The following is a 14,656-nucleotide window of genomic DNA, read 5'->3' as shown; positions in this document are numbered from 1 at the left end:
CTTATCCTTCTTAGTTCCAAATGGAAAAATAGTCTTGGTCAAATGATTAAACCTCCCTACATCTGTAGCCTTGGGAATTACAGATTGTTTAACCTTTGTACTTTTCAGCTCCACCCTCCCTTTAATGATAGCTCCAACTTCTATCTTTCTTATAGCATCTACTATCAAATGGAAACTATAGGTTTCTGCAGCCAAAATCAATTAGGAGTATTTGGAGTGCAACCTCTGAGTGTACCTCTTCGCTTTCTTCTTATCAGTATCATACTCCTGCCCCACATACTGCAGAAGGTCAACAAACTTATTATTATACTCGTCAACATCCATATCAGCAATCTGTCTTAATTGCTTAAACTCCACTACCTTCAGTTTCCTAGAGCTTTCTGGGAAAACCCAATTAGTAAACTCTACCACAAAGTGAGACCAAGTCATACTGTCGACCCTGTTAGCAACATTGGACTTGTACCAATCTTTTGCCTTCTTACATTTCAAGGTAAAGTCGACCATTTGAATGGCCCTATTGTCATTGACGTCCAATTAATTGGCTATCATTTTGATTGCCTTAACATACTCGAAAGGATCCTTATACTTGGGTGCATCCAGCTTTAAGAAGTCCATCATTTTTACTCTGTCTCTAGTACTTATCTATAGGGGGCGATGGTGGTACTTGCTCCTTTATAACTCCCTCCATGGAATGTTGAGTTCCCATGGTGGTTGAAGAACTTTAAGAGCGTTATTTGGAGGGTACATGGGATATGGATTGAATGGTGAGAAGTAAGGTGGGTAAGGCATGAAAGGAGAATATTGGGGATAGCCAGTAAACCCAGGATTTTCAAAACTTTCTCGTTAAGGATATTGATACCCAAACCTATACTTTGGTCCTAGCTGTGGAGGAGATACAAACTCTAACTCATCTCCTCCCTCCACAAAACTATCTTCTCCCACTCCTCCCATGCTTGCAGACTCAGGATTCTCATGCGGTTGGGAGAAACCATGAGAACTCCTTCGTGCATCTACAGATACTCTGGGTGCATTTGCAATCTCCCTATTGACTTCAAAGGATCTTTTAGGACCTCTTAAAGATTTTTCTCTTTCACTTCTGCTTGCTCTCTCCCTAACAACAGAGTTGGCAAGCAATGCTCCAATACCCTCATTCTTAAGTGAAGCATTAGTCAACCTAGCAGACCGTCTTGAACCTCACATTTCTGAAAGCAAACAAGAAGTGTTGAGCATATAAACAGTTCATGTGAAACCACATGAACACATAACATATCATCAAACATAGCATGCATTTAACATATAACATGCAATCATATAGGGATTTAACCATAATGGACATATATTTCCCTAACTGTGCTAGTGAACGTACTTCCTTTCACCTCTATTCGATATTTTTACTAGCATCTAGGTCCACTCATCTAACCTAGAGCTCTGATATCAACTTTGTAATGACCTAAGCTAAGGGCCGTTACCGGTGCTAGGGATTGGGTCAACTTAAAACTCCTAGAACCCATAGCAAGCCTAAAACCTATAAATATACCTTTAACACTTATACCATCAACACTCAAACGTATAACAAACTATTATACTTTAGCCTTTTCATCTGTTTATAAACATCTTTAGCATAAAAGTGGTTCATAATTTAAGCCTTAACATACATAAAACTCTAAAGTGTAATGGTTGAGCATATATACTCCCAAAAAAGTTAACATAATCAATCATACTTAAAATGTTACATAAATCCAATTTTCTATAGTTACCAGCATAGTACTATCTATTTACATTTTTCATATCCATCTACCCATATATCATACATAAAGAAGAGTGTTAAAGCTACCTCTAAGAGCCTCTCTCTAAAAAACTATTCTAATCCTATAAACCTACATCTGGGGGTCAGGGGAAAGGAGTAAACTTACACAATCTCACTGAATAAACTAACTAGCATTAATTTATCTCTTTCATTTTATACATATGCTATGCATCATCCAAATGGATTTTCACATCATAAACACTTCACGTAGGATGGACTTGTCACCAGTGACTCCCTGAGTCCAATATGCTTAGCTCATACAGAGGCTCCTCAAGACTTTTGCTTAACATATATATTCAATGTGCCCAATTCATACAGAGGCTCCTCAAGACTTTTGCTTAAAATATGACCTGTGTCATACACCAAGGGCATCGTAAAGATCTCCCTTTGGATTTTTATGGATCTATAACATATATAACATAATGTAGTGATAACAAGGAGGGAGTCGGTGGGTTATCCATCATCCATTAATGCACCAACAACAAAAATGCAGATATGTAACATTTTTGTATTCAAGAAACATACGTCTTAAATAAATATGACATGATGTATGAGGATGATAAGAAATTAAATTTAAAAAGTTTACATTTATTAAGGTTAGAATGACTCACCTTTTATAGCTTATCAACTCATGTCTCGAATGTTAACTATTCTCGGATCCTTAACTTTCCGAGTCTCTTTAGCTCGATCTTATAAAATTGAACCCTAAAGAGTTATACAAGGTTTTAAAGCTCTATACAGTTATTAAACATCTCATTCTAGGCCCTTGAAAACCATAAAATCATATTTTGAAACTTTAGAAAAGAATGGGAAAAAAGTCTGGTAGCACTTACTTTGGCTGCCAAAGTCTCAGGCTTCAGATGGCCTTTTAGTCCAGTGTTGACCGCAGCTGCTAAAGTCTTAGACTTCGGCTACTGGACTTAGAAATTTTTTAGATTTCTCGATAAGTTGCATGCTTTAGCTGCTGAAATTATGATTTTTAGCCACCAAACCTAGGAATTTCTAGAATTTTCAAGTCGAAAACATATAAATTCAAACTCTCCAAAAGCCCTAAACTCATTATAAAGTTTTAAAACATAATTCAAACACATATACACATCTCTAAGGCCTAAAACTACTTAAAATCATGCTTAATTTCAACATACATCATCCAAAAACACAAAATCTAGGTTTTCCCCAAAACTAACATAACATAAACAAGGATTCCCTCAAATCCATTAAGGGAAACTAGCCATTTAAGGCCCATAACACTTAAATATAACTAAACTGATAATAAACATGCAATTTCAACATAAAATCACAAAAATCTAACCCTAACATGCATAAACTACCAAAAACTCATCTTAAACACAACTTCACATTAAATTGAAGTTATAAAACATAATTTCTTATCAACATGCTTGGATCTACCTATTAGATCAAGAAGAAAAGAAAGTTATCTCTTTTTTTAGAGCTTGGAGGTGAGAGAATTGAAAGTCCAAAGCTTGAATATGCTCTTTCAAACTTCCTTATGGAGGAATTGACCTCCAGGTCTTAAAAAACCTAAGAAAATCTCTTCAAAGAGCTCCTTGTATGCTCCAGTAGTTGAGAAAGAGGGAAGAAGAGAAAAACTCAAGTCTTTTAACTGGAAAAAATAGCTTTGGTTCCCTTTTTATACCCTCACTGTTGAGAGACTTTTGGCTGCTAGAAGCCTCAATTCTGGCATACAGAGTCTATTTTATCCAAAAGGGCTTTAAACAGTAAAAAAGACTTCTGCTGCTGAAAGTCCATCTTTCAGCTGTCAAAATTCCTTCTGCCCAAAACACACTTAAAAACTTTTCTTTGATCAAAACCGTAAAAATATTTTCATTTTCAAAAGCATTTTGAATACATCACATATACATATATATACATATGTATACACATACACTCCCATCCCTATTCCCTTATTCGTGGAACCTATGAATTCGCCAGAATATTCCATCTACAACAAAAATTTTAACGTTAGGAAATGTTGGGTGTTACATCCTCCTCCCTTCTCCTTATGTTCCAACTAGAAACTCTCTTTCTTTCCATTTCCTATCCCCACCCCCTCGCTGAATCTTCCTTCATAGAATCATATGCGCATTAGGAAAACCCAAGACAATCCCTCACCCTTCTTCAATTAAAACTAGTTAGAGTTCTTTTCATCAAAAATCACTTGAATCAAACAAGAAAGCAGTTAAAAAATCATAACTACCCTTCACTATTTTTGGCATTTTCTTCACCATTTCCACCTAAAGTTGTTAGATGATTTAGCATCTACTAGAGTGGGGATACTCACTGAAAGGTATGTAGATGACAGAAAAGAGTCTGAAACAAGAATGGAAGACAAAGCAGGTTTTATCCCAGAAAATTAAAGGGATTGGGTCATGTACTTAGATGGGAAAGGATCCAAATTCTTCTTTATCTTTAATCAATCTAGGTCTTCTGAGGCTTCTACTTGTTGTTTTTGTGTTCCATGGGTTTTTGGACTATTTTTTAATTATAGCTGGCTTTGTTTGGGTTTGGGTTTTCTTATGCTTTGCCCTACGGATCACTACAAAAAAAAAAAAAAAAAAAAAAAGCAATATAGAAACAAAATTTTCCATTTATAAATTAAATATTTCCAATTCTAATCTTATTAGTAACGAAAGTAATTTTGTTCCTAACATCATTTCTAATTAGAAACAAAATTAAAAAAACAAAACATATCTTGTTTCTAATAAAATATAGATTAATCCATTTTGAATTAGAAATAGACTCTTTTATGTTTCTAATTCGTTTCTAATTAGAAATGAAATTCCATTTCTAATAAGATTTTAAAAAAAAAAGTTTGGAAATGAATTTTTTTTTCCATTTCTAATTAACAAAGGCAAAAAAAAAGTATTTCTTTTAAATCATTTAAAAAGAAAATTATAAGTAACAAATAAAAAATGAAATTACTGCTAAAAACATATTGTAGAAATATCATTGCTAATATTATTGACAAATAAATAAAAATATTAAAATTAAAATTATCATTAATATATTACAATAAAAAATTATTAATAAATTATTAATAAAAATAATATTATTAAAAACAAATTACAAATAAAAATAAATTAATAAAAATTTTACCATAAATATATTATAATAAATATTACTAAAAAAACTAAAATATGAGAAAGAGTTATAAACAAAATACAAAAAGATAGGAGAAATGAAAGAAAAGGAAGAAAAAAGTGAAATGAGGGGAAAATGAAATGGAAAAAGTAGCAATAAAAAAAAATAAGACAAAAATGAAATTAGAGATAAAATGAAAAAGAAAAAAGAGGAAAAAATGTAAGAGAAAAAGTGAAATGCGAGAAAAATAAAATAGAAAAAAATATTAATGAGAAAATAAGAAAAAAAATGAAATAAAGGATAAAAGGAAGAAAATGAAAAGAAAGAGAGGAAAGAGTAAAATGAGAAAAAGATAAAGAAGAAGTGGAATGACGAAGGAGAAGGTTATTCATAAGCAATTTAAAAGTAGATTGCAAAATCTATTTCTAATTAAAAAAAAAGGTAAGATTTTTATCATTTTTAATTAAAAAATAAGCTGTATTTTCCTCCCACAAATTACAAATAGTTTTTTAAATTCATTTCTAAATTTGAAATGAAATAGAAATGGTTTATATTTCTATTTCTAAATTTAAAAAAAAATGCAAGAAATTTACCTTTATAATACGTAAGATTCACAATTCAGATTTTTAAATCCATTTCTAAATTTAAGAACGAATTACAGAGTTTATTTCTAAATTTTAAAACAAAAAAGGGATGTTGTTTCCCTCCATAATTTTCAAGGTCTATAATTTAGAAATGAACTCCAAATCTATTTCTAAATTTTTAGAGTATGTTTCTAAGGTTTGGAGCTTTTTTTTTTTTCTCTATTTCTATGTTTTAGAAATAAATTTTAGAATCCGTTTCTAAAATTTGGTGCCTTCTTTCCATCTCTACATTTTAGAAACAGATTTTTGAGTTCATTTTTAAATTTTGAAGCCTCTTTTTTCTCTCTTTACATTTTAGGAATAAATTTCGAAATCCGTTTCTAAATCTACAAACGGAATTAATTTAGTTTCTAAATTAGAAGCATTCCATTTCCAAATTTTAAAGTTTTTTCTTTTTTATTTACACATTTTAGAAATAGATTTTAGAGTTATTTTCTAAATTTTAGATTTTTTTTTCTATCTCTACATCTAGAAATAGATTTCAAAATCTATTTCTAAATTTAGAATGGATTTGAAACGGAATTGAATTTGTTTTTAATCCACTTCTAAATTTATTGGAGCTAAAATGAGCAATGAATTCAATTCCTTTTATGATCCATTGTTATATTTAATATGCAAATTTAATTTCTAATATGTTATAACTCAGTTGCAAATCGGAAAAGAACACAATCCGTTTCTAATTTAGATGGCTTTATTTTCTTTCTTTGTTGTTATCTTGATTGAAAGCTACTAAATTACTAGCAAATCTTGGTATCATAAGAATTTCTACTTATTAAGGCCTTGTTTGATTGGGAGTATAAAGTAGCTGAAGAACTTCGAGTTCCTAGAAAGTATTAGAATACAACTTGTTTAGTTGATCATATTAATTAATTGCCCAGAAGTCAAGAATTCTATTTTTGTGATTGATTTTTTTTTTTTTTTTTTGAGGGAACTATATAATTAGTTTTTTAATTAAAAGTATATATATGGGTTATCTTTTTTTGTTTTAAATTAATAGATGCATGGTTTCCGTAAACTTTCTACATCTTATATGCTTTTTAGTCCTAAATGAAAATGTGTATAAATTCTTTTAAATTAATTATTATATTATAATAAAGTATTATTACAAACAAGTTTTGTCAAGATAATGAATATTCATATTCTATTCATATAACTTCATATATGTATTTTAGACGCTAAATTTACAATAATATTTTATTCTCTCCTCTGGATCAGTATAATATCATCCTTTATCAGCATATAATCCTTGTGGAACCCCATAAATTTGCTTTTTAAACTATTCATTTACCTTTTTGTTATTATTATAGCCCTGTTATATTTACAGACATCATCAATGCTTTAATATAATGGCAAATTTTATTTATTTTTTTTTATTTGAATGGTAAATTCTATATATTCTCATTGATGTTATATTTATAATATTTATTTGCTAATTTAGTATATTCACTTAGTCTAGTTATAAAATATTAAGGAAAAGTATAATAATAATGCACTATGATTTCATCTTTTGATATGTGATAGATTATAGTTTAATTTTTATCAATTTGATATTATGTATTTTTTTTAGTAAATACGATCCAAATTGTTGATTACTATTAAATAATATTGATATGACGAATATGTAGTGTTAAAATGATGACTGCATCAACGTTATTTAATGGTAATTAATGATTTATACGATATTTATTAATAAAAAAAATATTTAATGTTAAATTAATAAAAATTAAACGATAATCCATTATTTGTTAAAATGCAAAATTACGTGATTTTTTTTTATTTTTTTTAAATATTATATTTATAACTAATATTTGGAATGAGGATATTTATGCCATTTATACCGATACTTTTCGTTAAGTGACTTTTATTTTAGAAAATTTATCATACCAACTAAATATATTCAAATCAATTTTCTTAGTTGAAAGTGTGCTTTCGAGGAAGTAAACCTTCCGAAAAGTTGGCCATTTTGTATCAAATGAAGAATAAATTAATTTGTTTTTCCTCTTCATTCCAAAGGCAAACATTTTCAGTGAGTGAGTTTCGGTATGGACTTTGATACCACCAATCACAGCCAGATATACTTTCCACAAATCCATACCAGAGAAGACACTGGAAAGAGAGGAGAACAAAACTAATTCTTTTTTTTTTTTAATTATTATTATAATAATATATAAAATAATATTTTATTAAAATATCTTAACTATCTAACATTAAATAAAATAATTTTATATATTTTATTTAATAATAATAATAACAATTAATAAATAATTGTGAGTAATTCAGGATACAAACTGTGATTTACCGGAAAGGAAAGAAATAAGAACGAAGTGGGTATAATCATAGACAGGACATTGAAAGAAGTTGTAATAGCTGCAAAAAGAGTAGAAAATAGAATTATACTAGTAAAGTTAGTACTAGAAAGAAAAACAATAAATGTAGTTAGTGCTTATGTCACACAAATAGGACTAGATAGTGAGAGTAAACAAAAGTTTTAGGAAGATATAGATGATTTAATGCAAAGCATACCGAACGAAGAGAATATTTTCATTGGTGGAGATTTGAATGGACATGTAGGAAGTGATAGGCAAGGCTATGAGAATGTTTATGGAGATTTTAGTTTTGGCAGTCGAAATGAGGAGGGAAAAAGCATCCTGGACTTTACTATGGCATACGACCTAATACTAGCAAATACCTACTTTATAAAAAGAGAGTCACATTTAGTGACTTTCAAAAGTAGGCAACATAGAAGCCAAATTGACTTCCTCTTAACCAGGAAGACAAATAGAACTCTATGCTAGGATTGCAAGGTCATTCCAGGAGAGACTTTAACAAGTCAACATCGGTCAGTAGTCTTGGATGTCAAGTTTAGGAACAATTCAAGTAAGGTCAGAAGAAATAGTGTAGCTCGAACAAAGTGGTGGGAGTTCAAAGAAGTAAAACAAGTGAAGTTCAAAAATGAGCTTCTCCAGTCCGAAGCATAGAAGCTGAATATGGAGGCCAATGATATGTGGATACAGATGGCATCAAAGATTAGAGAAGTAGCTAGAAAAGTACTTGGAGAGTCTAAAGGACATGGACCACCCTCAAAAGAGAGATGGTGGTGGAATGAGGAAGTACAAAAGGCAATAAAGAGAAAAAGGGAATGGTATAAGAAATTACCTAAATGTGATAATAATGAGGCATATGAACAGTACAAGATAGCAAAGAAAGAGGCAAAAAAGGCAGTTAGTCACGCAAGAGCACAGGCCTTTAAAAAGTTATATGAGAAACTTGAAACTAAAGAAGGGGAGAAAGATATTTATAGATTAGCAAGGAGGAGAGAAAGGAAATGTCAAGATCTCAATCAAGTTAGGTGCATTAAGGATAAGAAGGAAAAGTGTTGGTGAAAGATGAAAAAATTATTTTAATGATCTCTTTAATAATAGTCAAAATGGTAATCACGTGAATATAGACTATAGAACGATAGAAAAGAATGTGAATTATACTAGAAGGATTAGATCTTTAGAAGTAAAGAAAGCACTTAAGAGAATGAAAGTGGGTAAAGCCTGTGGACCCAATGAAATACCAATTGAAGTGTGGAAGTGTTTGGGAGATATGGGAGTAGCATGGTTAACTAAATTATTTAATAAGATTCTAAACTCAAAGAAAATGCCTAATGAATGGAGGAGGAGTATTTTAGTACCTATTTTTAAAAATAAGGGAAACATACAGAGTTGCTCGAACTATAGGGATATTAAACTCATGAGCCATGCTATGAAGTTATGAGAGAGAGTTGTGGAGCATCGACTATGTCATGATACTTCTATCTCTCTCAATCAATTTGGCTTCATGCTCGGTTGTTCAACTATGGAAATTATATTTCTCGTTAGAAGCTTGATGGAAAAATATAGAGATGTGAAGAAAGATCTACACATGGTTTTTATTGATTTGGAGAAGGCTTTTGATAGTGTTCCAAGAGATGTCCTATGGAGTGTGTTAGAACAAAAGAGGGTATCTATTAGGTACATACAAGTGTTGAAAGATATGTATAAATGAGCAACTACTATTGTGCGCACAGTGAGAGGGGACATAAGAGATTTTTCGATCTCAATTGGATTATACCAAGGATCAGCTATAAGCCATTACCTTTTTACATTAGTTTTAGATGAATTGACGAAACATATACAAGAGAGTATTCTTTGGTGTATGATGTTTGCGGATGATATTGTTCTGATAGATGAGACACAAGGAGTCAATAGAAAGCTAGAGCTTTGGAGAAGTACTCTAGAGTCAAAGTGCTTTAAGTTAAGTAGAACGAAGACAGAATACATGCATTGCAAGTTCAGTGAAGGCCAAACTGGTGATAGGAAGGAGTTAGTTTGGATGGAGTAGTACTGTCCCAAAGTAATCACTTTAAATATCTCGGCTCAGCCTTTTAAGTAGATGGGGGATGTGAGGAGGATGTTAGTCATATGATTAAAGCCGAATGGTTGAAGTGGAGACGTGCCACGGGAGTTTTATGTGATCGCAAGATTCCCAGTAAGTTGAAAGAAAAATTTTACCGTATAGCCATACGACCGGCTATGTTATATGGTAGTGAGTGTTGGGCATTGAAGGAGTCATATGCGTCTAAGATAAGAGTTGCAGAAATGAGAATGTTAAAGTAGATGAGTGGCCATACTAGACTAGATAAAGTCTGTAATGAGAGTATTAGAGAAAAGGTAGGATTGATGCCAATTGAGGATAAGTTGAGAGAATGGAGATTGAGGTAGTTTGGTCATGTGAAGCGTAGACATACAGAGGCTCTAGTTAGACAAATAGAGCACATTAAGTTAGAGGATAAAAAAAAAAAATAAGGGTAGACTTAAATTGACTTAGAGGAGAGTAGTACAATATGACCTAAAAGCATTACAAATTTCTGAGAATTTAACCCAAAATCGTTTAGAGTGGAGAAAGTAAATCCATAGAGCGAACCCCAAATTTTTGGGATAAAGATTTAGTTGAGTTGAGTTGAGTTTAATAACAATTAATAAATAATATGTAATTGATAATTGTATTAATAAATAAAATAATTTTATTGATAATTATTATTAATTAATTTAATTATAAAAGTGAGAGAGCATGAAAAAGGATAAGATGATAATTTTATTTTTGAGAAATAAAGGTAAAATAATAAATTTATTTTTTTAATCTGAAAATTTAACATTGTAAATTAGAGGAATTTTTCTAAAATAAAATTAATGTTAAATGATTTTATTATGACAATTTAAAATTTAAAAACAAAAATAAAACAATTCCAGAAATGATTGATACAATTTCCCTTGAATTCCTGAATTTGAGCTGAATGATCTATTTACTCACATGGTGGCATATGGGAGTTTGAAGAAAAATCTCAAGGTTATGATTAAATACTTTATGTAATAAGGATATTTTTCCCTTAAAAAGAGAAATCAAATCAAGTCAAGTTGCACAAGAAGCTAAATTGAAAATTATGCATCCACAGTTATTTATCAAACAAAGCATCCATCTGTGGCAGAAAAGAAAAATGCTCCGAAATTGGAATTTATCAGGAAGGATATGCAATGTGCTTGTTGGTTAAATATCAAAGAAGGGCAAGGATGCACAAACAAAGATAAAACATTGTTGATGGTTTGCAAACTGCGAGTACCATTGGAATGACCAACCAAATCATAAAAGCCCTATTCGCTAATGATGACAACATTTACAGTAGATATTGCAAGCTGATCAATATTTCTATCGTTTAAAATGCAACATTGATAAATAGGCAGCTATGTACATAACTGGTATCTGAATAATCTTCTGAAAAGCCATCTTTCGAATATCTTGATGGTCGAATAAAGTTGTGCAGCTTCATAGAAACCAAGGAGAGCATCAACCACTGGCATGATCCTCTATCGCTTCCTTATTCTATCATCCACCGCTTCAAAGACTTAACCATTGCCTAAGCACTACTTTTCTTGCCTTCAGCTCCAAGAGCCCAGTGAGGCATAGCACGAGTGCGCCTTATTGCCTTCACTCCTAACGGGTTGTCCTTGCTCTGTTGCAGGAGTGCAAATTAGTAAAAAACAGAAACAGGAGGCACAAATTGCAGAACGGAAATGTAATTGTTATAACTGAAAAAAGTGCATGTCCCACGTAGCACTTTCAATTGAAACAACAAAAGCAAAACGCCAACATCCATCTGTTAGCATAGAAAAGCCGAGATGTTCTTACCATTAAGCAGGTTCCCTGGTTAACGTTGCAGATGGGATAGTCATGTGGGCAGCAACTATAATGGTCATCACAGCAGGTAGCACCCTCAAGTGGGCAGCATCCCCATTCAAAGCAGAAGTTGGCATACTCAAAGATGCAGCAACAAGTGTTGCTCTCAGGACAGCTAAAGTAGTTGTCACAAACGCTAGGAGGCTTTACAGGAGATGGAGGAGATGGACCAGGGTTGGGGGGATTTTGGCCTTTCTTTATAGGGTAAGAAGCCTCCATCGCAATTCCACATATCCCTGTTGGCTTCCTAATATTTCGAGCCATCCTGAGATAGCCACTCTCTCCCCAGCTTTTACCCCACGAGTTCCTGACAATCCAATAATCTTGTCCATTTTCTGTGCCATAACCCACTGCAACAACACCATGGTCCAGTGCCGTCCCACATCTTCCCGAAAAAATGCCCTGAAAAATGAAGTGAAAAAGAAAATTAGTCCTTAATAATGCTGTGAACTCACTCAGTGACATGCAACTGCGTTCATAAGTATATTATAGATAAAATCTAACTCGGTTCATAATTGCAATTTCATAATTCTTCCTTGAAATGTGAATGATTGGGAACTACAAATTATATGAATGATTCCAATAGAAAAACGAATGCTCAATAATTGAGAAAGAATTATTCCAGGGCAATGGGAAGAAAATTGTTACCGATGAGTACAACTGGAAATCCCTGCCACCTGCTTCAATTGCAACACTCACTGGCTGATTTGCGACTGCCTTCTGTAGTGCCGCCTCATTATTCACAGGAACATCTTCATAACTATCAATTGAAACAACCCTGGCATTTTTCTGCAGCAGGCAAAAGAAATAGAGTAAGAAGACATCATTAACAAATAATAATAACGTTGTTATGATTAATACAAGTGAAGTGAACACCAACCCTGTATGTGTCGCATCTGCCATCACGAGCAAGGTAAGGGTAATCTTCTTCAGAGTCAATGCCACCATTGTTGATGATAAACTCAAAGCCATAGTCCATGAGACCTCCATTACATCCTTCATTATAAGAGTTATCACAATCCACCAATTCCTGCTCAGATAGAGAGATCAGGTCGCCAGTAACGATCTTGTTGATCCCTTCCACAGCAGCAACGGCTGAGAAAGCCCAGCAGCTCCCTTCATATCAAAAGTTGAATGTCAGCAATTTGCGCATATTACAAAGATTTGTTTTTATTAATAAGAACTAGTATTACAGTTCAAACCTTTCAAATGCTTAAACGTGTATCCTTTCTCCAAGCTTCTAGCTATAGTCAGAGTTTGTCATAATATTGATTGATTAATCAAAGAATAATAAATATCTAGGTGTGAGGTGCGACTAAGAAATATCTCAGGTGTGAGGTGTCACTCCCAATTATTGATGTTATGTTAATTATAATGCTTAGGCTTGGGTTTGGTGGGTTCAGAAATTTCCCATGGGTGCTTTTCACCCTACAGAACTAAAGGCCAAACCTTTTGCACCCCATATTGATTTGGCCATAGGAGTGAGGTGCCAGACCATTAGCACTGCCTTATGTTGGAAGTAAGTATAGTTCCACTCTATTATGAGTTGTAATTGGCACTTTTTTATCACCCAAAAAGGCCATCCACCGAAAGGAAACCAACTTAGAATTTCTTCAATTATCCAAACAAATATTGCTTTTTTTATTTTAGATCAATTTCACATAAATATCCCCAAACTATTTGATCAAAGCAACTTAACCTTATTTCAGATTTTCCAGAATATTACCTGCTTCTTTTTTTTTCTTATTAAGCAGTGAGCTGGTGACACTAATTAATAAACAATATTTGTGAAAAAATAATTAAAATCAAATGAAATTTTGATAAATTATTCATAAACAAGACTCACCACAACTTCCTTGGTCTTTGACACCGACGACGGCACCTTCCTTTCTCCAATCAACGGAATCCGGCAAAGAATCGCCGACACGTGGAGTGTAGCGATCACTAATTTTACGCAACTTGTTCCTTCTAATACCACTCAAAGCACCTAAATACATGGACCGGTACTCCTCATTGGTAAGATCAGCAAACCGGTTCAATCCGACCCTGTAGGTCCGATTCTCCGAGTTATGCTCATCAATGAATCTTAGATTATCTTTAAAAACCTCAAACCTCCTCTCCTTCTCTCCCAAAGAATTATACGCCTTTCCGTGCTTCACCAGCCAGTCCTCGTAGATAGCCATGACCTCGTCATCGGTCCTCCAGCTGGACTTGGTACCATGACTTTGATCATAGGATATGATCGACAGGTCGGAGGCAGAGGACAAGGTGGAAGCGAAGAACAAGAGCATGAACATAGCTGCCGATGATCTGAACAGGGCCATCTTGGTTGTTCCGGAGAGGTGGTTGGTAAAGACCAGGTTTGTGGGGGTTGTGGGAAGGGTAGTGGGTTTATAAAGACAACGTTGGGCTGTATTGATAAAATCCATGGGAGGATTTGATAATTAAATTAAGATTTTTTTTTTTTTAATTTGGGAAATGAAAGTGTATAAATTAAAATTCTTTAATAAGGGAACTGACAGATGAGAGTATGTAGATATGATTTGATTGGCTGAGGAGCAATGGTAGTTACCCGTTCCCTGCAACTAGGAGCGGTGGTAATTGAAGATGTTGTCCACGCGCGTATACTAGCTGGGTAAGACTCTCCAGTTACAGTGGTTAAACAGTAAAGAGTCCTCCTTTTTTTTTTTTTTTTTCCTGATGAATGCGGTTAAAATAGGTTTGGGAATCGGAATTGACCACGTCACCTGTGGGTGGTGCCGTGAAGGCTTGAAACAAGTGGAAGAGTGATCGACAGGGACCGATATTTTATCAATTAGTGTGGGACCCCACACGAAGGTGGAAA

At 33.0% G+C, this 14,656-nt stretch overlaps 1 protein-coding gene across 1 annotated transcript; it reads right to left on the bottom strand.

Moving 5' to 3' along the window:
* Window positions 1–11,148: 11,148 nt before the first annotated feature.
* On the bottom strand, window positions 11,149–14,280 carry LOC110663489 (cysteine proteinase mucunain). The gene is made up of 5 exons (XM_058133716.1): window positions 13,658–14,280; window positions 12,692–12,927; window positions 12,460–12,600; window positions 11,764–12,213; window positions 11,149–11,587 (listed from the first exon to the last, which is right to left on the bottom strand). The coding sequence occupies exons 1-5, from the start codon at window positions 14,238–14,240 to the stop codon at window positions 11,492–11,494; spliced, it is 1,506 nt and encodes a 501-aa protein (XP_057989699.1). The 5' UTR covers window positions 14,241–14,280; the 3' UTR covers window positions 11,149–11,491.
* Window positions 14,281–14,656: the final 376 nt, after the last annotated feature.

This window comes from Hevea brasiliensis, chromosome 2, assembly GCF_030052815.1.
Source record: "Hevea brasiliensis isolate MT/VB/25A 57/8 chromosome 2, ASM3005281v1, whole genome shotgun sequence".
Lineage (NCBI taxonomy): Eukaryota > Viridiplantae > Streptophyta > Magnoliopsida > Malpighiales > Euphorbiaceae > Hevea > Hevea brasiliensis.
This window is presented reverse-complemented; position numbering and strand designations above follow the sequence as displayed.